At 41.1% G+C, this 17,180-nt stretch overlaps 1 protein-coding gene across 4 annotated transcripts in view; it reads left to right on the top strand.

Moving 5' to 3' along the window:
- The window catches only part of PPFIBP2 (PPFIA binding protein 2), a 162,119-nt gene that overhangs the window by 58,265 nt on the left and 86,674 nt on the right, over positions 1 to 17,180 (top strand). For all 4 annotated transcript variants that reach the window (XM_037840140.1, XM_037840138.1, XM_037840137.1 and 1 more), the window contains exon 3: positions 11,197 to 11,411. In XM_037840140.1, coding sequence (XP_037696068.1) covers positions 11,197 to 11,411 — 215 coding nt within the window. The remainder of the gene's footprint in view (positions 1 to 11,196; positions 11,412 to 17,180) is intronic.

Raw genomic sequence — 17,180 nt, 5'->3', positions numbered from 1 at the left:
CAAAGTCAGGGAGTGTAAGTCCTCCCACTTCGTTTTTCTTTTTAGAGTGTCTTTAGCAATTCGAGGCATCTTCCCTTTCCAAATAAATTTGATAACTAGCTTTTCCAGGTCTGCAAAGTAGATTGTTGGAATTTTGATTGGGATTGCATTGAATCTGTAGATGAGTTTGGGTAGAATTGACATCTTAATGACATTTAGTCTTCCTATCCACGAACATGGAATATTTTTCCATCTTTTAAGGTCCCCTTCTATTTCTTTTAGTAGAGTTATGTAGTTTTCTTGGTATAGGTCTTTTACATCTTTGGTTAAGTTTATTCCTAGGTACTTGATTTTTTTAGTTGCTATTGAAAATGGTATCTTTTTCTTGAGTGTCTCTTCAGTTTGTTCATTTCTAGCATATAGAAACATTACTGACTTATGTGCATTAATCTTGTATCCAGCTACTTTGCTAAATTTGTTTATGAGCTCTAGTAGGTGTATCGTTGATTTCTCAGGGTTTTCTAGATATAAGATCATATCATCTGCAAACAATGACAGTTTTACTTCTTCTTTTCCAATTTGGATGCCTTTTATTTCTTTGTCTTGCCGGATTGCCCTGGCTAGCACTTCCAGCACAATGTTGAATAACAGTGGTGACAGCGGGCATCCTTGTCTTGTTCCTGATCTTAGAGGGAAGGCTTTCAGTCTCTCACCATTGAGTACTATGCTGGCTGTGGGTTTTTCATATATGCTCTTTATCATGTTGAGGAAGTTTCCTTCAATTCTTACCTTTTGAAGTGTTTTTATCAAAAAGGGATGTTGGATTTTGTCAAATGCTTTTTCAGCATCTATTGAGATGAGCAATTGATTTTTCCCTTTTGACTTGTTAATGTGTTGTAATACATTGATTGATTTTCTTATGTTGAACCATCCTTGCATGCCTGGAATGAACCCCACTTGGTCATGGTGTATGATTTTTTTAATGTGTCTTTGGATTCGATTTGCAAGTATTTTGTTGAGGATTTTTGCATCTATATTCATTAGGGAGATTGGCCGGTAGTTTTCCTTTTTTGTAACGTCTTTGCCTGGTTTTGGTATTAGATTGATGTTAGCTTCATAAAATGAGTTAGGTAGTGTTCCATTTTCTTCAGTGTTTTGAAAGAGTTTGATTAAGATTGGTGTCAGTTCTTTCTGGAAAGTTTGGTAGAATTCCCCTGTGAAGCCATCTGGCCCTGGGCATTTATTTGTGGGAAGATTTTTGATGACTGATTGGATCTCTTTGCTTGTGATGGGTTGGTTGAGGTCTTCTATTTCTTCTCTGGTCAGTCTAGGGTGTTCATATGTTTCCAGGAAATTGTCCATTTCCTCTACATTCTCCAGTTTGTTGCCATACAGTTGTTCATAGTATCCTCTTATAATTTTTTTAATTTCTTCAGGATCTGCAGTTATGTCAGCTTTTTCATTCATTATTTTGTTTATATGGGTCTTCTCTCTTTTTGATTTTGTCAGTCTAGCTAGGGGCTTGTCAATCTTGTTGATCTTCTCAAAGAACCAACTTTTGGTGATATTTATCCTCTCTATTGTTTTTTTTGTTCTCTATGTCATTTATTTCTGCTTTAATCCTTGTTATTTCTTTTCTTCTACTTGGTTTAGGATTGGTTTGCTGTTCATTTTCTAGCTTCTTCAGTTGATCCATTAGTTCTTTGATTTTGGCTCTTTCTTCCTTTTTAATATATGCGTTTAGTGCTATAAATTTCCCCCTTAGCACTGCTTTTGCTGCATCCCATAGGTTTTGGTATGTTGTGTTCTCATTTTCATTCGTCTCTATATATTTAGCAATTTCTCTTGCTATTTCTTCTTTAACCCACTGATTGTTTAGGAGTGTGTTGTTTAACCTCCAGGTATTTGTGAATTTTCTAAGTCTCTGATGGTTATTGACTTCTAATTGTATTCCATTGTGGTCAGAGAATGTGCTTTGAATAATTTCAATCTTTTTAAATTTATTGAGTATGGCAACAAACTGAATAATGTAGAAGAAATGGACAATTTCCTGGAAACATATGAACAACCTAGACTGACCAGAGAAGAAATAGAAGACCTCAACCAACCCATCACAAGCAAAGAGATCCAATCAGTCATCAAAAATTTTCCCACAAATAAATGCCCAGGGCCAGATGGCTTCACAGGGGAATTCTACCAAACTTTCCAGAAAGAACTGACACCAATCTTACTCAAACTCTTTCAAAACATTGAAAAAAATGGAACACTACCTAACTCATTTTATGAAGCTAACATCAATCTAATACCAAAACCAGGCAAAGATGCTACAAAAAAGGAAAACTACCGGCCAATCTCCCTAATGAATATAGATGCAAAAATCCTCAACAAAATACTTGCAAATCGAATCCAAAGACACATTAAAAAATCATACACCATGACCAAGTGGGGTTCATTCCAGGCATGCAAAGATGGTTCAACATAAGAAAAACAATCAATGTATTACAACACATTAAAAACTCGAAAGGGAAAAATCAATTGATCATCTCAATAGATGCTGAAAAAGCATTTGACAAAATCCAACATCCCTTTTTGATAAAAACACTTCAAAAGGTAAGAATTGAAGGAAACTTCCTCAACATGATAAAGAGCATATATGAAAAACCCACAGCCAGCATAGTACTCAATGGTGAGAGACTGAAAGCCTTCCCTCTAAGATCAGGAACAAGACAAGGATGCCCGCTGTCACCACTGTTATTCAACATTGTGCTGGAAGTGCTAGCCAGGGCAATCCGGCAAGACAAAGAAATAAAAGGCATCCAAATTGGAAAAGAAGAAGTAAAACTGTCATTGTTTGCAGATGATATGATCTTATATCTAGAAAACCCTGAGAAATCAACGATACACCTACTAGAGCTAATAAACAAATTTAGCAAAGTAGCGGGATACAAGATTAATGCACATAAGTCAGTAATGTTTCTATATGCTAGAAATGAACAAACTGAAGAGACACTCAAGAAAAAGATACCATTTTCAATAGCAACTAAAAAAATCAAGTACCTAGGAATAAACTTAACCAAAGATGTAAAAGACCTATACCAAGAAAACTACATAACTCTACTAAAAGAAATAGAAGGGGACCTTAAAAGATGGAAAAATATTCCATGTTCATGGATAGGAAGGCTAAATGTCATTAAGATGTCAATTCTACCCAAACTCATCTACAGATTCAATGCAATCCCAATCAAAATTCCAACAACCTACTTTGCAGACTTGGAAAAGCTAGTTATCAAATTTATTTGGAAAGGGAAGATGCCTCGAATTGCTAAAGACACTCTAAAAAAGAAAAACGAAGTGGGAGGACTTACACTCCCTGACTTTGAAGCTTATTATAAAGCCACAGTTGCCAAAACAGCATGGTACTGGCACAAAGATAGACATATAGATCAATGGAATCGAATTGAGAATTCAGAGATAGACCCTCAGATCTATGGCCGACTGATCTTTGATAAGGCCCCCAAAGTCACCGAACTGAGCCATAATGGTCTTTTCAACAAATGGGGCTGGGAGAGTTGGATATCCATATCCAAAAGAATGAAAGAGGATCCCTACCTCACCCCCTACACAAAAATTAACTCAAAATGGACCAAAGATCTCAATATAAAAGAAAGTACCATTAAACTCCTAGAAGATAATGTAGGAAAACATCTTCAAGACCTTGTATTAGGCGGCCACTTCCTAGACTTTACACCCAAAGCACAAGCAACAAAAGAGAAAATAGATAAATGGGAACTCCTCAAGCTTAGAAGTTTCTGCACCTCAAAGGAATTTCTCAAAAAGGTAAAGAGGCAGCCAACTCAATGGGAAAAAATTTTTGGAAACCATGTATCTGACAAAAGACTGATATCTTGCATATACAAAGAAATCCTACAACTCAATGACAATAGTATAGACAGCCCAATTATAAAATGGGCAAAAGATATGAAAAGACAGTTCTCTGAAGAGGAAATACAAATGGCCAAGAAACACATGAAAAAATGTTCAGCTTCACTAGCTATTAGAGAGATGCAAATTAAGACCACAATGAGATACCATCTAACACCGGTTAGAATGGCTGGCATTAAACAAACAGGAAACTACAAATGCTGGAGGGGATGTGGAGAAATTGGAACTCTTATTCATTGTTGGTGGGACTGTATAATGGTTCAGCCACTCTGGAAGTCAGTCTGGCAGTTCCTTAGAAAACTAGATATAGAGCTACCATTCGATCCAGCGATTGCACTTCTCGGTATATACCCGGAAGATCGGAAAGCAGTGACACGAACAGATATCTGCACGCCAATGTTCATAGCAGCATTATTTACAATTGCCAAGAGATGGAAACAACCCAAATGTCCTTCAACAGATGAGTGGATAAATAAAATGTGGTATATACACACGATGGAATACTACGCGGCAGTAAGAAGGAACGATCTGGTGAAACATATGACAACATGGATGAACCTTGAAGACATAATGCTGAGCGAAATAAGCCAGGCACAAAAAGAGAAATATTATATGCTACCACTAATGTGAACTTTCAAAAATGTAAAACAAATGGTTTATAATGTAGAATGTAGGGGAAGTAGCAGTAGAGAGCAATTAAGGAAGGGGGAACAATAATCCAAGAAGAACAGATAAGCTATTTAACGTTCTGGGGATGCCCAGAAATGACTATGGTCTGTTAATTTCTGATGGATGTAGTAGGAACAAGTTCACTGAAATGTTGCTATATTATGTAACTTTCTTGGGGTAAAGTAGGAACATGTTGGAAGTTAAGCAGTTATCTTAGGTTAGTTGTCTTTTTCTTACTCCCTTGTTATGGTCTCTTTGAAATGTTCTTTTATTGTATGTTTGTTTTCTTTTTAACTTTTTTTTTCATACAGTTGATTTAAAAAAGAAGGGAAAGTTAAAAAAAAAAAAAAAGAAAAAAGACAAACAAGGAAAAAAAAAAAAAGATGTGGTGCCCCCTTGAGGAGCCTGTGGAGAATGCGGGGGTGTACGCCTGCCCCACCTCCATGGTTGCTGGCATGACCACGGACATGGGGGACTGGTGGTTTGATGGGTTGAGCCCTCTACCATAAGTTTTACCCTTGGGAAGACAGTTGCTGCAAAGGAGAGGCTAGGCCTCCCTGTATTTGTGCCTAAGAGTCTCCTCCTGAATGCCTCTTTGTTGCTCAGATGTGGCCCTCTCTCTCTGGCTTAGCCAACTTGAAAGGTGAAATCACTGCCCTCCCCCCTACGTGGGATCAGACACCCAGGGAAGTGAATCTCCCTGGCAACGTGGAATATGACTCCCGGGGAGGAATGTAGACCCGGCATCGTGGGATGGAGAACATCTTCTTGACCAAAAGGGGGATGTGAAAGGAAATGAAATAAGCTTCAGTGGCAGAGAGATTCCAAAACGAGCCGAGAGATCACTCTGGTGGGCACTCTTACGCACACTTTAGACAACCTTTTTTAGGTTCTAAAGAATTGGGGTAGCTGGTGGTGGATACCTGAAACTATTAAACTACAACCCAGAACCCATGAATCTCGAAGACAGTTGTATAAAAATGTAGCTTATGAGGGGTGACAGTGGGATTGGGAAAGCCATAAGGACCAAACTCCACTTTGTCTAGTTTATGGATGGATGTGTAGAAAAGTAGGGGAAGGAAACAAACAGACAAAGGTACCCAGTGTTCTTTTTTACTTCAATTGCTCTTTTTCACTCTAATTATTATTCTTGTTATTTTTGTGTGTGTGCTAATGAAGGTGTCAGGGATTGATTTAGGTGATGAATGTACAACTATGTAATGGTACTGTAAACAATCGAAAGTACAATTTGTTTTGTATGACTGCGTGGTATGTGAATATATCTCAATAAAATGATGATTAAAAAAAAAAATAAAAAAATAAATTTATTGAGGCTTGTTTTATGTCCCAGCATATGATCTTTTCTGGAGAAAGTTCCATGAGCACTAGAAAAGTATGTGTATCCTGGTGATTTGGGATGTAATGTCCTGTATATGTCTGTTAAATCTAATTCATTTATCAGATTGTTTAGGTTTTCAATTTCCTTATTGGTCTTTTGTCTGGTTGATCTATCTATAGGAGAGAGTGATGTGTTGAAGTCTCCCACAATTATTGTGGAAACATCAATTGCTTCCTTTAGTTTTTCCAGTGTTTCTCTCATGTATTTTGTGGCACCTTGGTTGGGTGCATAGACATTTACGATTGTTATTTCTTCTTGCTGAATTGCCCCTTTTATTAGTATGTAGTGGCCTTCTTTGTCTCTCAAAACATCCCTGCATTTGAAGTCTATTTTATCTGAGATTAATATTGCTACACCTGCTTTCTTTTGGCTGTAGCTTGCATGAAATATTTTTTTCCATCCTTTCACTTTCAGTTTCTTTGTGTCCCTGTGTCTAAGATGAGTCTCTTGTATGCAACATATTGATGGTTCATTTTTTTTGATCCATTCTGCGAATCTATATCTTTTAATTGGGGAGTTTAATCCATTTACATTCAACGTTATAACCGTGAAGGCATTTCTTGAATCAGCCATCTTATCCTTTGGTTTATGTTTGTCATATTTTTCCCCTCTGTCTATTAATATCCTTTATTGTACCCATACTGAATCTCTTTAGTACTGAACCTTTCTCCAAGTCTCTCTGTCCTTTCTTTGTTTCTCTGTCTGTAGGGCTCCCTTGAGTATCTCCAGTAGGGCAGGTCTCTTGTTAGCAAATTCTCTCAGCATTTGTTTGTCTGTGAAAAATTTAAGGTCTCCCTCAAATTTGAAGGAGAGCTTTGCTGGATAAAGTATTCTTGGCTGGAAATTTTTCTCACTCAGAATTTTAAATATATCGTGCCACTGCCTTCTCGCCTCCATGGTGGCTGCTGAGTAGTCACTACTTAGTCTTATGCTGTTTCCTTTGTATGTGGTGAATTGCTTTTCTCTTGCTGCTTTCAGAACTTGCTCCTTCTCTTCTGTGTTTGATAGTGTGATCAGTATATGTCTTGGAGTGGGTTTATTTGGATTTATTCTATTTGGAGTTCGCTGAGCATTTATGATTTGTGTATTTATGTTGTTTAGAAGATTTGGGAAGTTTTCCCCAACAATTTCTTTGAATACTCTTCCTAGACCTTTACCCTTTTCTTCCCCTTCTGGGACACCAATGAGTCTTATATTTGGACGTTTCATATTATCTATCATATCCCTGAGGTCCATTTCGATTTTTTCAATTTTTTTCCCCATTCTTTGTTTTATGCTTTCATTTTCCATTCTGTCATCTTCGAGGTCACTGATTCGTTGTTCAACTTCCTCTAGTCTTGTACTATGAGTGTCCAGAATCTTTTTAATTTGGTCAACAGTTTCTTTAATTTCCATAAGATCATCCATTTTTTTATTTAGTCTTGCAATGTCTTCTTTATGCTCTTCTAGCGTCTTCTTGATTTCCTTTATCTCCCGTACTATGGTCTCATTGTTCATCTTTAGTTCTTTGAGTAGCTGCTCTAGGTGCTGTGTCTCTTCTGGTCTTTTGATTTGGGTGCTTGGGCTTGGGTTATCCATATCGTCTGGTTTTTTCATATGCTTTATAATTTTCTGTTGTTTTTGGCCTCGTGGAATTTGCTGAACTTGATAGGGTTCTTTTAGGATTTGTAGACCAATTGAAGTCCTTATCTCTAATTTATCAGATCTACAGCTTCGTGGAGTACACTTTCTCTAACTAACCAGCAGGTGGCGTCCACGAGCCACCTGTTCTCCACAAGCCAGTTCTCCCCTGCTTAGCCTTTTTGGTGAGTGGGGGAGTGAGTCTTGTGGGGTCCAATTGGTGTACCAAGCTTGCGTGTGTAATTGGTGTTGCCTGCCCCATATATGGGGCGTGTTTCTGGGCAGTCAGGGGGGGGGGCGTGGCTCTAACAATCAAATCTCCCTGGTGATCCTAGAGTTTTAAAGCTGCTGCAATAGTCTAATCCTTCAGTTCAGTCCTGCCACAGTTTGTCTCTCCCACTGACCCACAAGTCCTTGGTATTGGCGTATGGCTCCTGAGACTTGCAAGTGGGCCCGTCTTCCAGGCCGTGCACCCCGGGTCCTCTGTTGAGGGATGACTGTGCTATGTCACAGGTGAGTGCCGTCCCCCCAGGGCAGTTCTGGGCTGCTGGGCTGTGTAGGGAGGCTCCCAGTCTGCTGAAATGATGGCTGAATGGGGCTTTGTTAATTCACACTGCTCCACCTTCCCAACTCTGGGACAATCAGCTGAGGTTGCAGGGAAGGCTAATGTCCATGCCCAGTTTTGTGGTGTGTGCCTGTTATTTGAAGCACTTCCGTCACACTGGGTTGTCTGGGACAGTTCTGGACTATGGGGCTGGCGATGGGCAGGAGTGTTTCCTGTCCACCAGGATGATGGCTGTGAGCGGACACCCCCCTTTTCTTGGGAAGTTGTGGTGTTTAGTGAATTTTCTCAGCCACTGGATTATTGCGTTTTGTCTCAGAGCTCTCCTAGTTCTGCTCTTGACTTGACCTGCCCAAATAGCAAGTCTTTGAAGCTTTCTGTATTGGGCTTCTTAGAGTAATTGTTTTAGAAAAAGAAAAAAGGATTTAAAAAAAAAAAAAAAAAAAAAAAAAAAAAAAAAAGGGGCCCTCCTCAGAGATCTAATGGGTTATTGAAATGCTAAGAGACAAAGCAACCAGGGCCATTAAGGAAAGGTCCACAGGGCAGAGAGATCAGCTTTTCTTCGGGATTTGCATATGCGCCTCAGGGCCCTTCCCCTTTCTATGTTCACCAGAACTCCAAATATCCTCCGCTTTTATTTTGGAGTTTTTCGTGTTGTTTTTTTTCTATGCCTGTCTCCTCTCTGCTGGGCTGGCTGCTCTCAGATTCTCTGGTGTCTGGTCTCCGTCTATCTATGGTTGGAGTCTGGATCAGTAGAATGAGTTTCCGATAAGGGCTGCCACTGCAGTTCTCCCTTCTCCTTCCCGGAGCTGACAGCCCCTCCTCCCCCGGGACTGAGCCTGGCAGGGAGGGGCGCGGGTCCCCTGGCCGCAAAAACTTACAGATTTCACTGATCTCAGCAGTTCGACGTTTTAATGAGTGTTGTATGAAGTATGCCCAAAGTCAGATGGCTCTGTGGTGTCCAGTCCACGCAGTTCCTGGCTTTCTACCTACTTTCCTGGAGGAGTAACTAAAACATACAGCTCACCAGTCTGCCATCTTGCCCCGCCTCCCATACATACTTTCATACACTCCTTGACTGGTAGGGAAGTAGTAGAATCCTAAAGCTTTAGGGCAGCTGGGAGGGTCCCGGAGGAGGGAAGAGACTTGTCCAAGGTCATACAGTGATAGAAAGTTAATGAAGACTTTGGTTTTCCCCTCCACTCTTCAGCCTAATTTATCCTACATTTATAAAGCAGCAGATGCAAAAGTGTCTTAACATAATGAAACTGGATGGATATGTGTTGAAATTAGAGTGTGTCCAGAAGGAAGAAGGATTACTTGGCAGATGTTTGGAGAGTTGGGGTCTTGTTCTGTTTTTATCCATTTTCCCCTCTGAAGTTCGGTTGTAGCCCTTCCCAATCCACTGATTCGGATGTGTAGAAGCCAGAGACTGCTGAGCACAATCGGAGTGTGGGCAGTCGGGCAATTTCCTTGCTCCCCAGAGCCACTAACTTGCTTACGGATTGTGGCCCATGGTTCCCTCTGCCAGTACTTTCAGAAAGCAAACCAGCAATCAAATAGTAATTGTTTCCATCTGTGTGGATTTTTCTTTCCAAAAGACTGCCATGGCAGATAGGAAGTTGGCTCTTAGACGTGTAAAGGGACCTGGACCTAGACGTCAGGCCTGCAGTGTAACCATCGCTGTGGTGACCCTGCAGCCCACATTTTCCAACAGAGTCCTGATTACAAATATTTTATCCCTCTGGCCTTACAAACAAATATTCTAGAAATTCTACCATCTAAACTGTATTTTCTGAAGCCTTTCTTACTGCTGAAAGAAGCACAGAAATCCTTTGTTAGACCGTGTTGCCCCAGTTTTGGTTGGAAAAGTTTATCACTGTACTTATGAAAAGTAGTTCCCCCACCCCTGTGTGGTAGGGTTTAGAAAGGCAAAAAGTCCAAATTAGAAAGAATCGAACCAGTAGCCCAGGTCTGTGAGGAGATGTAAACTCGAGGTTTCTTCCTCTTTATTCATCCATGCGTACATGCAGGCATTCAGGCAGATGCCTCAACGTCTCCTGGGTGTAGGGCGTGATGCTAGGAACTCAGCTAAATATGACATGGGCTCTGCCCTCAGAGACACCACAGCCATGATGGGGAGATGAGATGTGGATACATGTAACTGAGAATAAAAGTTTAAAAGCATATGCCAAGGATGTAGAGATCTCCCAGGTGGGAAGATCTAGAAAGATTTCAATTCATTAAACCCTCACTAAAAGGGTTGTCTGTTTCTGTATGATCCACCAACCTAAAACTAAGGGTGGTGGTTGCTTTAATTTCATGATTTGGGCCGTCCTCGCTCGGCAGGGACTGCCCGTCCCTTCTCCATGTGGTGTCAAGTGGGGCAGCTCATCTGGGCAGGAGTGTCCAGGATGGCTTCACCTGCATGTCTGTCCTGATGCTGGGATGGTTGGAACAGTCAGAGCTCGCTCTCTAGCAGGGTAATTGGACTTTTTACGTCGTGGTTTAGGGCTTCAAGAGAGGAAAAGAGGAAGCTCTCAGACCCCTCGAGGCCCAGGCCCCAAACCAACACACCGCATCACTTCTGCATTCTGTTGCTCAGAGCAAGAAACTAGGCCAACACAGGGGCACTAGGGATTTTTTTTGGTGGCCATCTGTACAGACAATCTACTACATTAATTTTTTTTTCCCTAGTAGATAAAGAATGTTATCTTGTTGTTCTCACTTGCATGGGGCCTGGCCTGTATTTTCCTCAGTTGTTTAAGTGTGTGAGTATCCGTCAGTGAGTCCCAGTGGGCTCAGTCATTTACACCTGACATGTCTCTCTACCACATCCAGCCCAGGAATAGGTGAAGATGATTTCTGGAAAGTTTATATTGTAAGTGATTCTGCTGAGGCAGGAGTGGTCCTCCAGGCTGCTTATCCTTCCCTTTCTCCTCTCTTTTCACTACCGTTGCCCTTGACTGCCTTGCCCGTGGTGTCCTTCTGTCTCACCGAGGTTCCCTCCTCTCTCTTTTTCCAGGCACTAAATCAGGTGCAGATATTAGCGATGGTGCCTGTGAGCCTGGACTGTCTTCCCCGGCCTCCTACACGAACCCCTTCCCGGTTCTCCATCTTGTTGAGGACTTGAGGCTGGCCCTGGAGATGCTGGAGCGTCCTCAGGAGAGAGCAGCCCTCCAGAGCCAGATACCGGGTCCAACGGCTGCCTACATGAAGGAGTGGTTTGAGGACAGCTTGGTGAGTAGGCCTGTGGCCTGTGTGGGGAGCCACTGGGAGGCATAAACAGGTAGTCCATGGAATGACGCCTCTGACTGGGCTATTGCTTACCTGTACACCTTTAGGCCTTTTCTCCCCATCAGGCTTGGCCAGGCCCCACTGTGCAGGCCTTCCCAGCAGGAGGATAGAGCCCAGTCAAGCACCTTAAGCTACATAATCCACCTGCTCTAGTCCCCATCTCCTGAGAAAGGGAAATCCACCCCAGGTCCCCCAAAAAATACAAACATGAAAGATTTTTCTCCAGGGATTACATGTATTTCTTACTGAGTTATACCTGCCTGGGCTCTCTACCCTCAGCTGGATCCTCCACCCTCAGCTGGATCCTCCTGTCCTGTTTCTTACCACAAACTAGAGCCTGGTCACCTTATTCATTCCTTTACTGCTGCCACTACTTTCAGACCTCTTTGCTCCAGAAGTACTTCCCAGCCCTAGAGTGGAAAGCAGATTTCCTAATTCTTTCTCCTGCTGTCCCTCAATCAAGCCCACAGACCTGCTAGTCTCTTAAGGGGAATCAGATGGGTAATTGGAGATGTAAATGGGTGGGATAAAGGTAACTCTCCAGTTTACTAAGAGAAGAAACGTAACCAGACCTGTTTTGCCCACAGCCTGTAGGTGGAAAAACAAGTTCATGGATTATGTCAGGATGATATAGTCATCTGAGAACAGTTGGCTTAAACTAGAAGGGAATGTATTATTTCATACACCAGTTAGGCCTGAGGTAGGGCAGGCTTCAGGGTTGGTTGATTGAGTAGCTGAGTGATACTCAGTGATGTCAGAAGGGTGTAGTCCTTCCCACCTTTCTACTCTGCCATCTTCCCTGTTGACTTCCTCCTCAAGACACAAGGTGGCTATAGCAATTCCGTCATCATAACCAGGCACAACAAGAGCTAGAAGCATAGGAGAGACTTTCTTCTTAATGCTTTCTTAGAAGACAGTTTTTCCCAGAATCCTCTTATTAGACTTCTCATATTACATTGACCATAATTGGACCACTGCCCATTCCTGAAGCAATTACTGAGAAAGGGGGAAATAGGATAATATTTAGACCCATCAGACTTTCTTCTGGAGCCTGAGGTGAGGTGGAGAGTGTTCAGAAGGCAAAGTAGAAGAATGAATGCTGGGTAAACAGCTAAAGCATCTTACATGCTAAAATGTCATATATCAGACCTTGGGGAAAGCCTTGCTTAAAATTTGTTTGTCTTTATCCCACCTGTTTATGGTTTTGGTTACCGTTTGCTTCCCTGTGGAGAGCAGCAGATCAGCTTTAAGAGACCATGATATGTGGGAATGGGGAAGGCTGGGAGCTAGCCCTTTGATGAGGTGAGCTGGGATGCAACTTTCCAGGGCTGGAAGAAGGAAACTGGAAGCCAGAGAACACATGTGGTTACCTAAGCGGAGACTAAGGATGAAAGCTGGGATGCAGACTGCTAAAACTAGAGTTTTGCAGAGCTGATGCAAAATTGCATAGTGTGCAAAGAGGTAAGAGGGTAGATTCCAGGAACAAGCCCATTAAACCAGGAGGGAGGGGTTGAAGGCTATAGACCAAAGAGGCTGAGACATCTTTGTCCAGAGGCCGAGCCACTGGGAGAGGGCAGGCTGTGTCCCAGAAGTCCTAGGTGACTCTATTCAGGAGGCCTCTGTCAACACAGTCTAATCCCCATGCCTTCCTCTGAACACTGAAGAATTCTTCATTGTGTTCATTATGTGTTACTGCATAGATTCACTGCATAGGCTCTCAGCCTGATATTCTGTGTAATATACCCATACCAGATACTGCCTAGATGGGAAGGTGGAGAAAGGTGATGGGTGAGTCTCAGGTGTGCCTTTTACTATTTAACTAGGTGTGAAAATCTCCTCATCTCCTCCACCAAATGAAGACAATCCTTGGTGGTTCTTTCACCCTTGTGCTGATAACCAATAGAAGTTCCCATTTGCTTATTTAACCATGATTGGGAATTGAGGGCATGGGCATGGCTTCAGTGGTTTATTTCTCGCTCTGCTCTCCACAGCAGGACTCTGCCTGCCTTGCCTAGAATGCACCATAACTGTTACTGTATTTCAGCTCTATGATGCTAATCCTGGCTTCTTGCTAGTCATCCCTGACCATCTTTCACCCTTCTCTATATAGCTGCAACTCTCAGTGGCTCAGTTTACCCCAGGCGTGGCCACTGGCCCCTCCCTCCATTCCTGTTTGCACCACTGACTGTAGGCTGCAGTGCTGTAAGAAAATTTTATGAAGGCAAAAGGATATTACAGATCCATAGTCCCTCAATCTAAGACTCTTGAGTTGAGATGTGTTTCAGAATTTATTGGACTTCAGAAAGGTGACACAGTACATATGTCGTAATATTTAACATCTCCAGCAGGGTACAGGGCAGGAAACACATTAATATCTCTTTAGTGAAATTTATGAATATCCACCTGAAGAGAAGAAAGACTGTAAATATTCTCATGCCAATTCAGATTAGGTTTTGCTGCCAAGTAAGTTTGACCCCAAGATTATTAAAAACACAAACACATGCACACACAAAACAACCTCTTTTGGTTTCAGAATTGAAGATACAGGATGGTGAAATTGTATTAGGAATGTCCCAATGCAGAAAACAAAATTTGTAACCTAACATTGGGTGTTGGATGTCACCCCTCTCAAGGGTCACGGGCCAGAGTCCCTCTCTAGGAGTCACTTGTTGACTCTGTCATTGGGGTTGAACTGTCACCATGTGGCTGGGGCCCCTAGGAAACTCTCCAATAGAACCTTCTCCACTGTTCCCTGAGCCCTTTCGTTAGGCTGCAGAGTTTAGCATCTCCTTATTTTAACTTCTCCCTCTCGGCTAGGCTCAGATATTACCCTCAGATTACCAAGAGACATATTAAAGTATCTCGCCAAACAAAAGCACAATCTGCCCACTGTATAGAAAAGAGCTGTTTTTTTTTTCTTCACTGTATGATTTACAAGGACTGTGTGCCTTTACCTTGTATAGATATGCCTTAATTTATGTGATCATTTCTCGAATATTGACATTTAGGTTATTTAGAAGCTTTCACTAACATATGGAAGTGCTGCAGTGAATATCTTTACCCAGAGATTTTTGTCCTTATCTCTAGATATTTCCTTAAAATGGATTCCTAAAAGAAGAATTATAGAGTTCAAGAAGAGTTGTCAGATAAAATACAGGATACCCAGTTAAATTTGAATTTTAGATAAGCAATGAATAATTTTTTTATAAGTATGTTCCTTGCAGTTTTTTAAATCTGACAACCCTAGTCCAAAGGTATATTTTTAAGCCTTTTGACACATTTTTCCAAATCACTTTTCAGAAAGATTTTGCCCATTTATATTTTCATTGGCAGGGTTTGAGATGAGTCAATCTGTTGTACCCAATCAGCAATAATCTCTGAGATTAAAAACAACACTTTTATCATTTCGTAAGGAGAAACGGTTTCTTACTGTTTTTACATTTCTTTGATTAGGGAAGGTGAATATTCTTTCATTAGCTTACTAGTATTTATTCTTCTGTATGGCTCCAAAATTGGATTTCATACCTTCATCTGAAAAAAAATTTCACTCCCTCACTCCCCGTATAATCATACTCACATATGCAGTATTGTGCTAAAATATTTAAATTATGAAATATACATTTTAAAGGGGTGGGTTAAAAAGTAGTTCTAATATTTTCTTCCTATGCCCCAGAGTTCACCTTGAGCTCCTTTGGGTTGCCCACCCCACTCTGGAGACTGCTGGTCTATTCATATTCTATGTTCTTTTTCTGTTAGGATTGTTCTGTTTTTTCATACATATCTAAATGTTTTATTAACTCTTTGCTTTATTTGTAGCATATATTTTCTTTACTTTGTTCCTTAATGTTGTTTATAGCATTTTTTGAGGCATAGAAATTAAAAAGACTGTAATGAACTCTATCAGTCTTCCCTGTTTTGGTTTCTTCTTTTGCGCTTATCCTTAGAAAGACTTTCCCAGCCTCAGATCAAATAACTCTTCACCTATATCTTCCTCCAGTAGGTTTATGTTTGATTTTTATCCCGTGGTTTACTCTAATCCATTTGCAGTATGTTTTAGTATGTGGTGTAAAACATGGATCTAACTTTAATAATTTTCCACAAAATGAATTTTAAAAAAGGCAGCAAAACATATTCTTGATCTGAAGTCAGTTGATGTGGCTGTTGGTTTTGGCAAGATGTGTTGCAGAAAACATCATGCATTCAGATTTGCAGATCTGTTCTGGGGTTTTTACAATGGTTGAGGAATGCCTTTCTTTGGAAGGAAGATTCACAAAAGTTGTTACATCCATAAATCTTTTAGAGTAATTATGGACATCAGCAACCTATGAATGTGTACTTTTAGAGGGTCAGAAGTTCATATAAACATTCCAAGATATCAGAGTGAGATGTTAAGGTTTTGATTCTGAACAGAGACAGCCTGTCTGTTTTTTGGGACTCACAGGCCTAAATCATGGCTGTACCCGCATTCCATACTAGGTCTTATCTGTATGTAAATAGAATTCAAAGCAGTGAACAAACCCAGGGTTGTTTAAGTTTGGTTCTTCCAGTTGGAAGCCTTTGAGCTCAAATTATGGTCCAGGGATCAGCAGCTTTGGCATCCCCCTGGTGGCTTGTTTTTTGTTTTTGTATTTTTATTTTAAAGAAAAGAATGTGGGCCCCCACCCTATACCTTGTTGAGCCATCAAAATCACACTAAAGAACAAGAAGCATTGGTTTAAACCACGGAGACTCATTGGAATTATTAAAAAGACCAAACAAACAAAGCACATGTAGTCGGTATTGGAATTGGAACTACAAGGCAGCTGGAGGGACCAGCCATGACTGACTGGTGCCTTCTCGAGCATGGTGTCCATGCGTCAACTTGCGTGTTTGCTCAGCATCTCCTCTAGACACACTGGGTTTCTCATGCACCTCAGAGTTACTGCTTTGTCATACCTTGACCTGGCATGGTTCATCTCTGCCTCATGATATCTGTATCAGTTGGGATACTTTCTCCAGTAAAAATAACTTAAGGAGGTTTATATATCACTAACAAGATGACCAGAGGCTGGGTAGTCCCAGGGTTAAGTCAGTGGCTCTGAGATGACCTCAAGGACTCCGGTGCTTTCCAGCTTTCCAGTCCACCATCCTCTGGGTGTTGGGTTTTCCTCATGCTTGTCCCCTAACTATTTTAAGATGGCTGCTGCAGCTCCAGGAAACATGTCCTGACACAGATAAGGAGATGCACCCATGTTCAGAGATAAGGAATAGTTTCTTTGGTATGTCTTGTTATCCTTCCTGATTTAAAACAACAACAACAACAAAACACAACTTTCTCTGAAATCCTCCAGCAGAGTTCCTATTTGGTCCCATTGGCCAGGATATGTTTACATGCACATACTCTAGCTGCAAAGGAGATTGGGAAAGTGATTACTGGCACTTTCACCCGCCATGGTAGGAGGTGGCCTCTGTCAGAAAGGAATAGTGATAGAATAGAGGAATGTAGAGTGTGGAGTGAATGGCCCTTAGGAAGACAGCTCAGAGTGCTGCCACACACCCTTATGTTTGATTTTATTCGTCTTGTTAACTGACAAATTCTTTCCTTGTTCCTTGCTTTTTTTTCTCCTTTTTTTTAAAGCCTCAAATTCCTGAAGGCAGGAATCTGATTGACCTCTTGATTTTTGAGCTGAGTCCTCCAGGCCTTTGAAGAAATGTTAAGTGCAAAATAAATAG

This window comes from Choloepus didactylus, chromosome 6 (genome assembly GCF_015220235.1).
Source record: "Choloepus didactylus isolate mChoDid1 chromosome 6, mChoDid1.pri, whole genome shotgun sequence".
NCBI lineage: Eukaryota > Metazoa > Chordata > Mammalia > Pilosa > Megalonychidae > Choloepus > Choloepus didactylus.
Note: the sequence above shows the minus strand (reverse complement) of the source record. Positions and strands in the feature narration are given on the sequence as shown.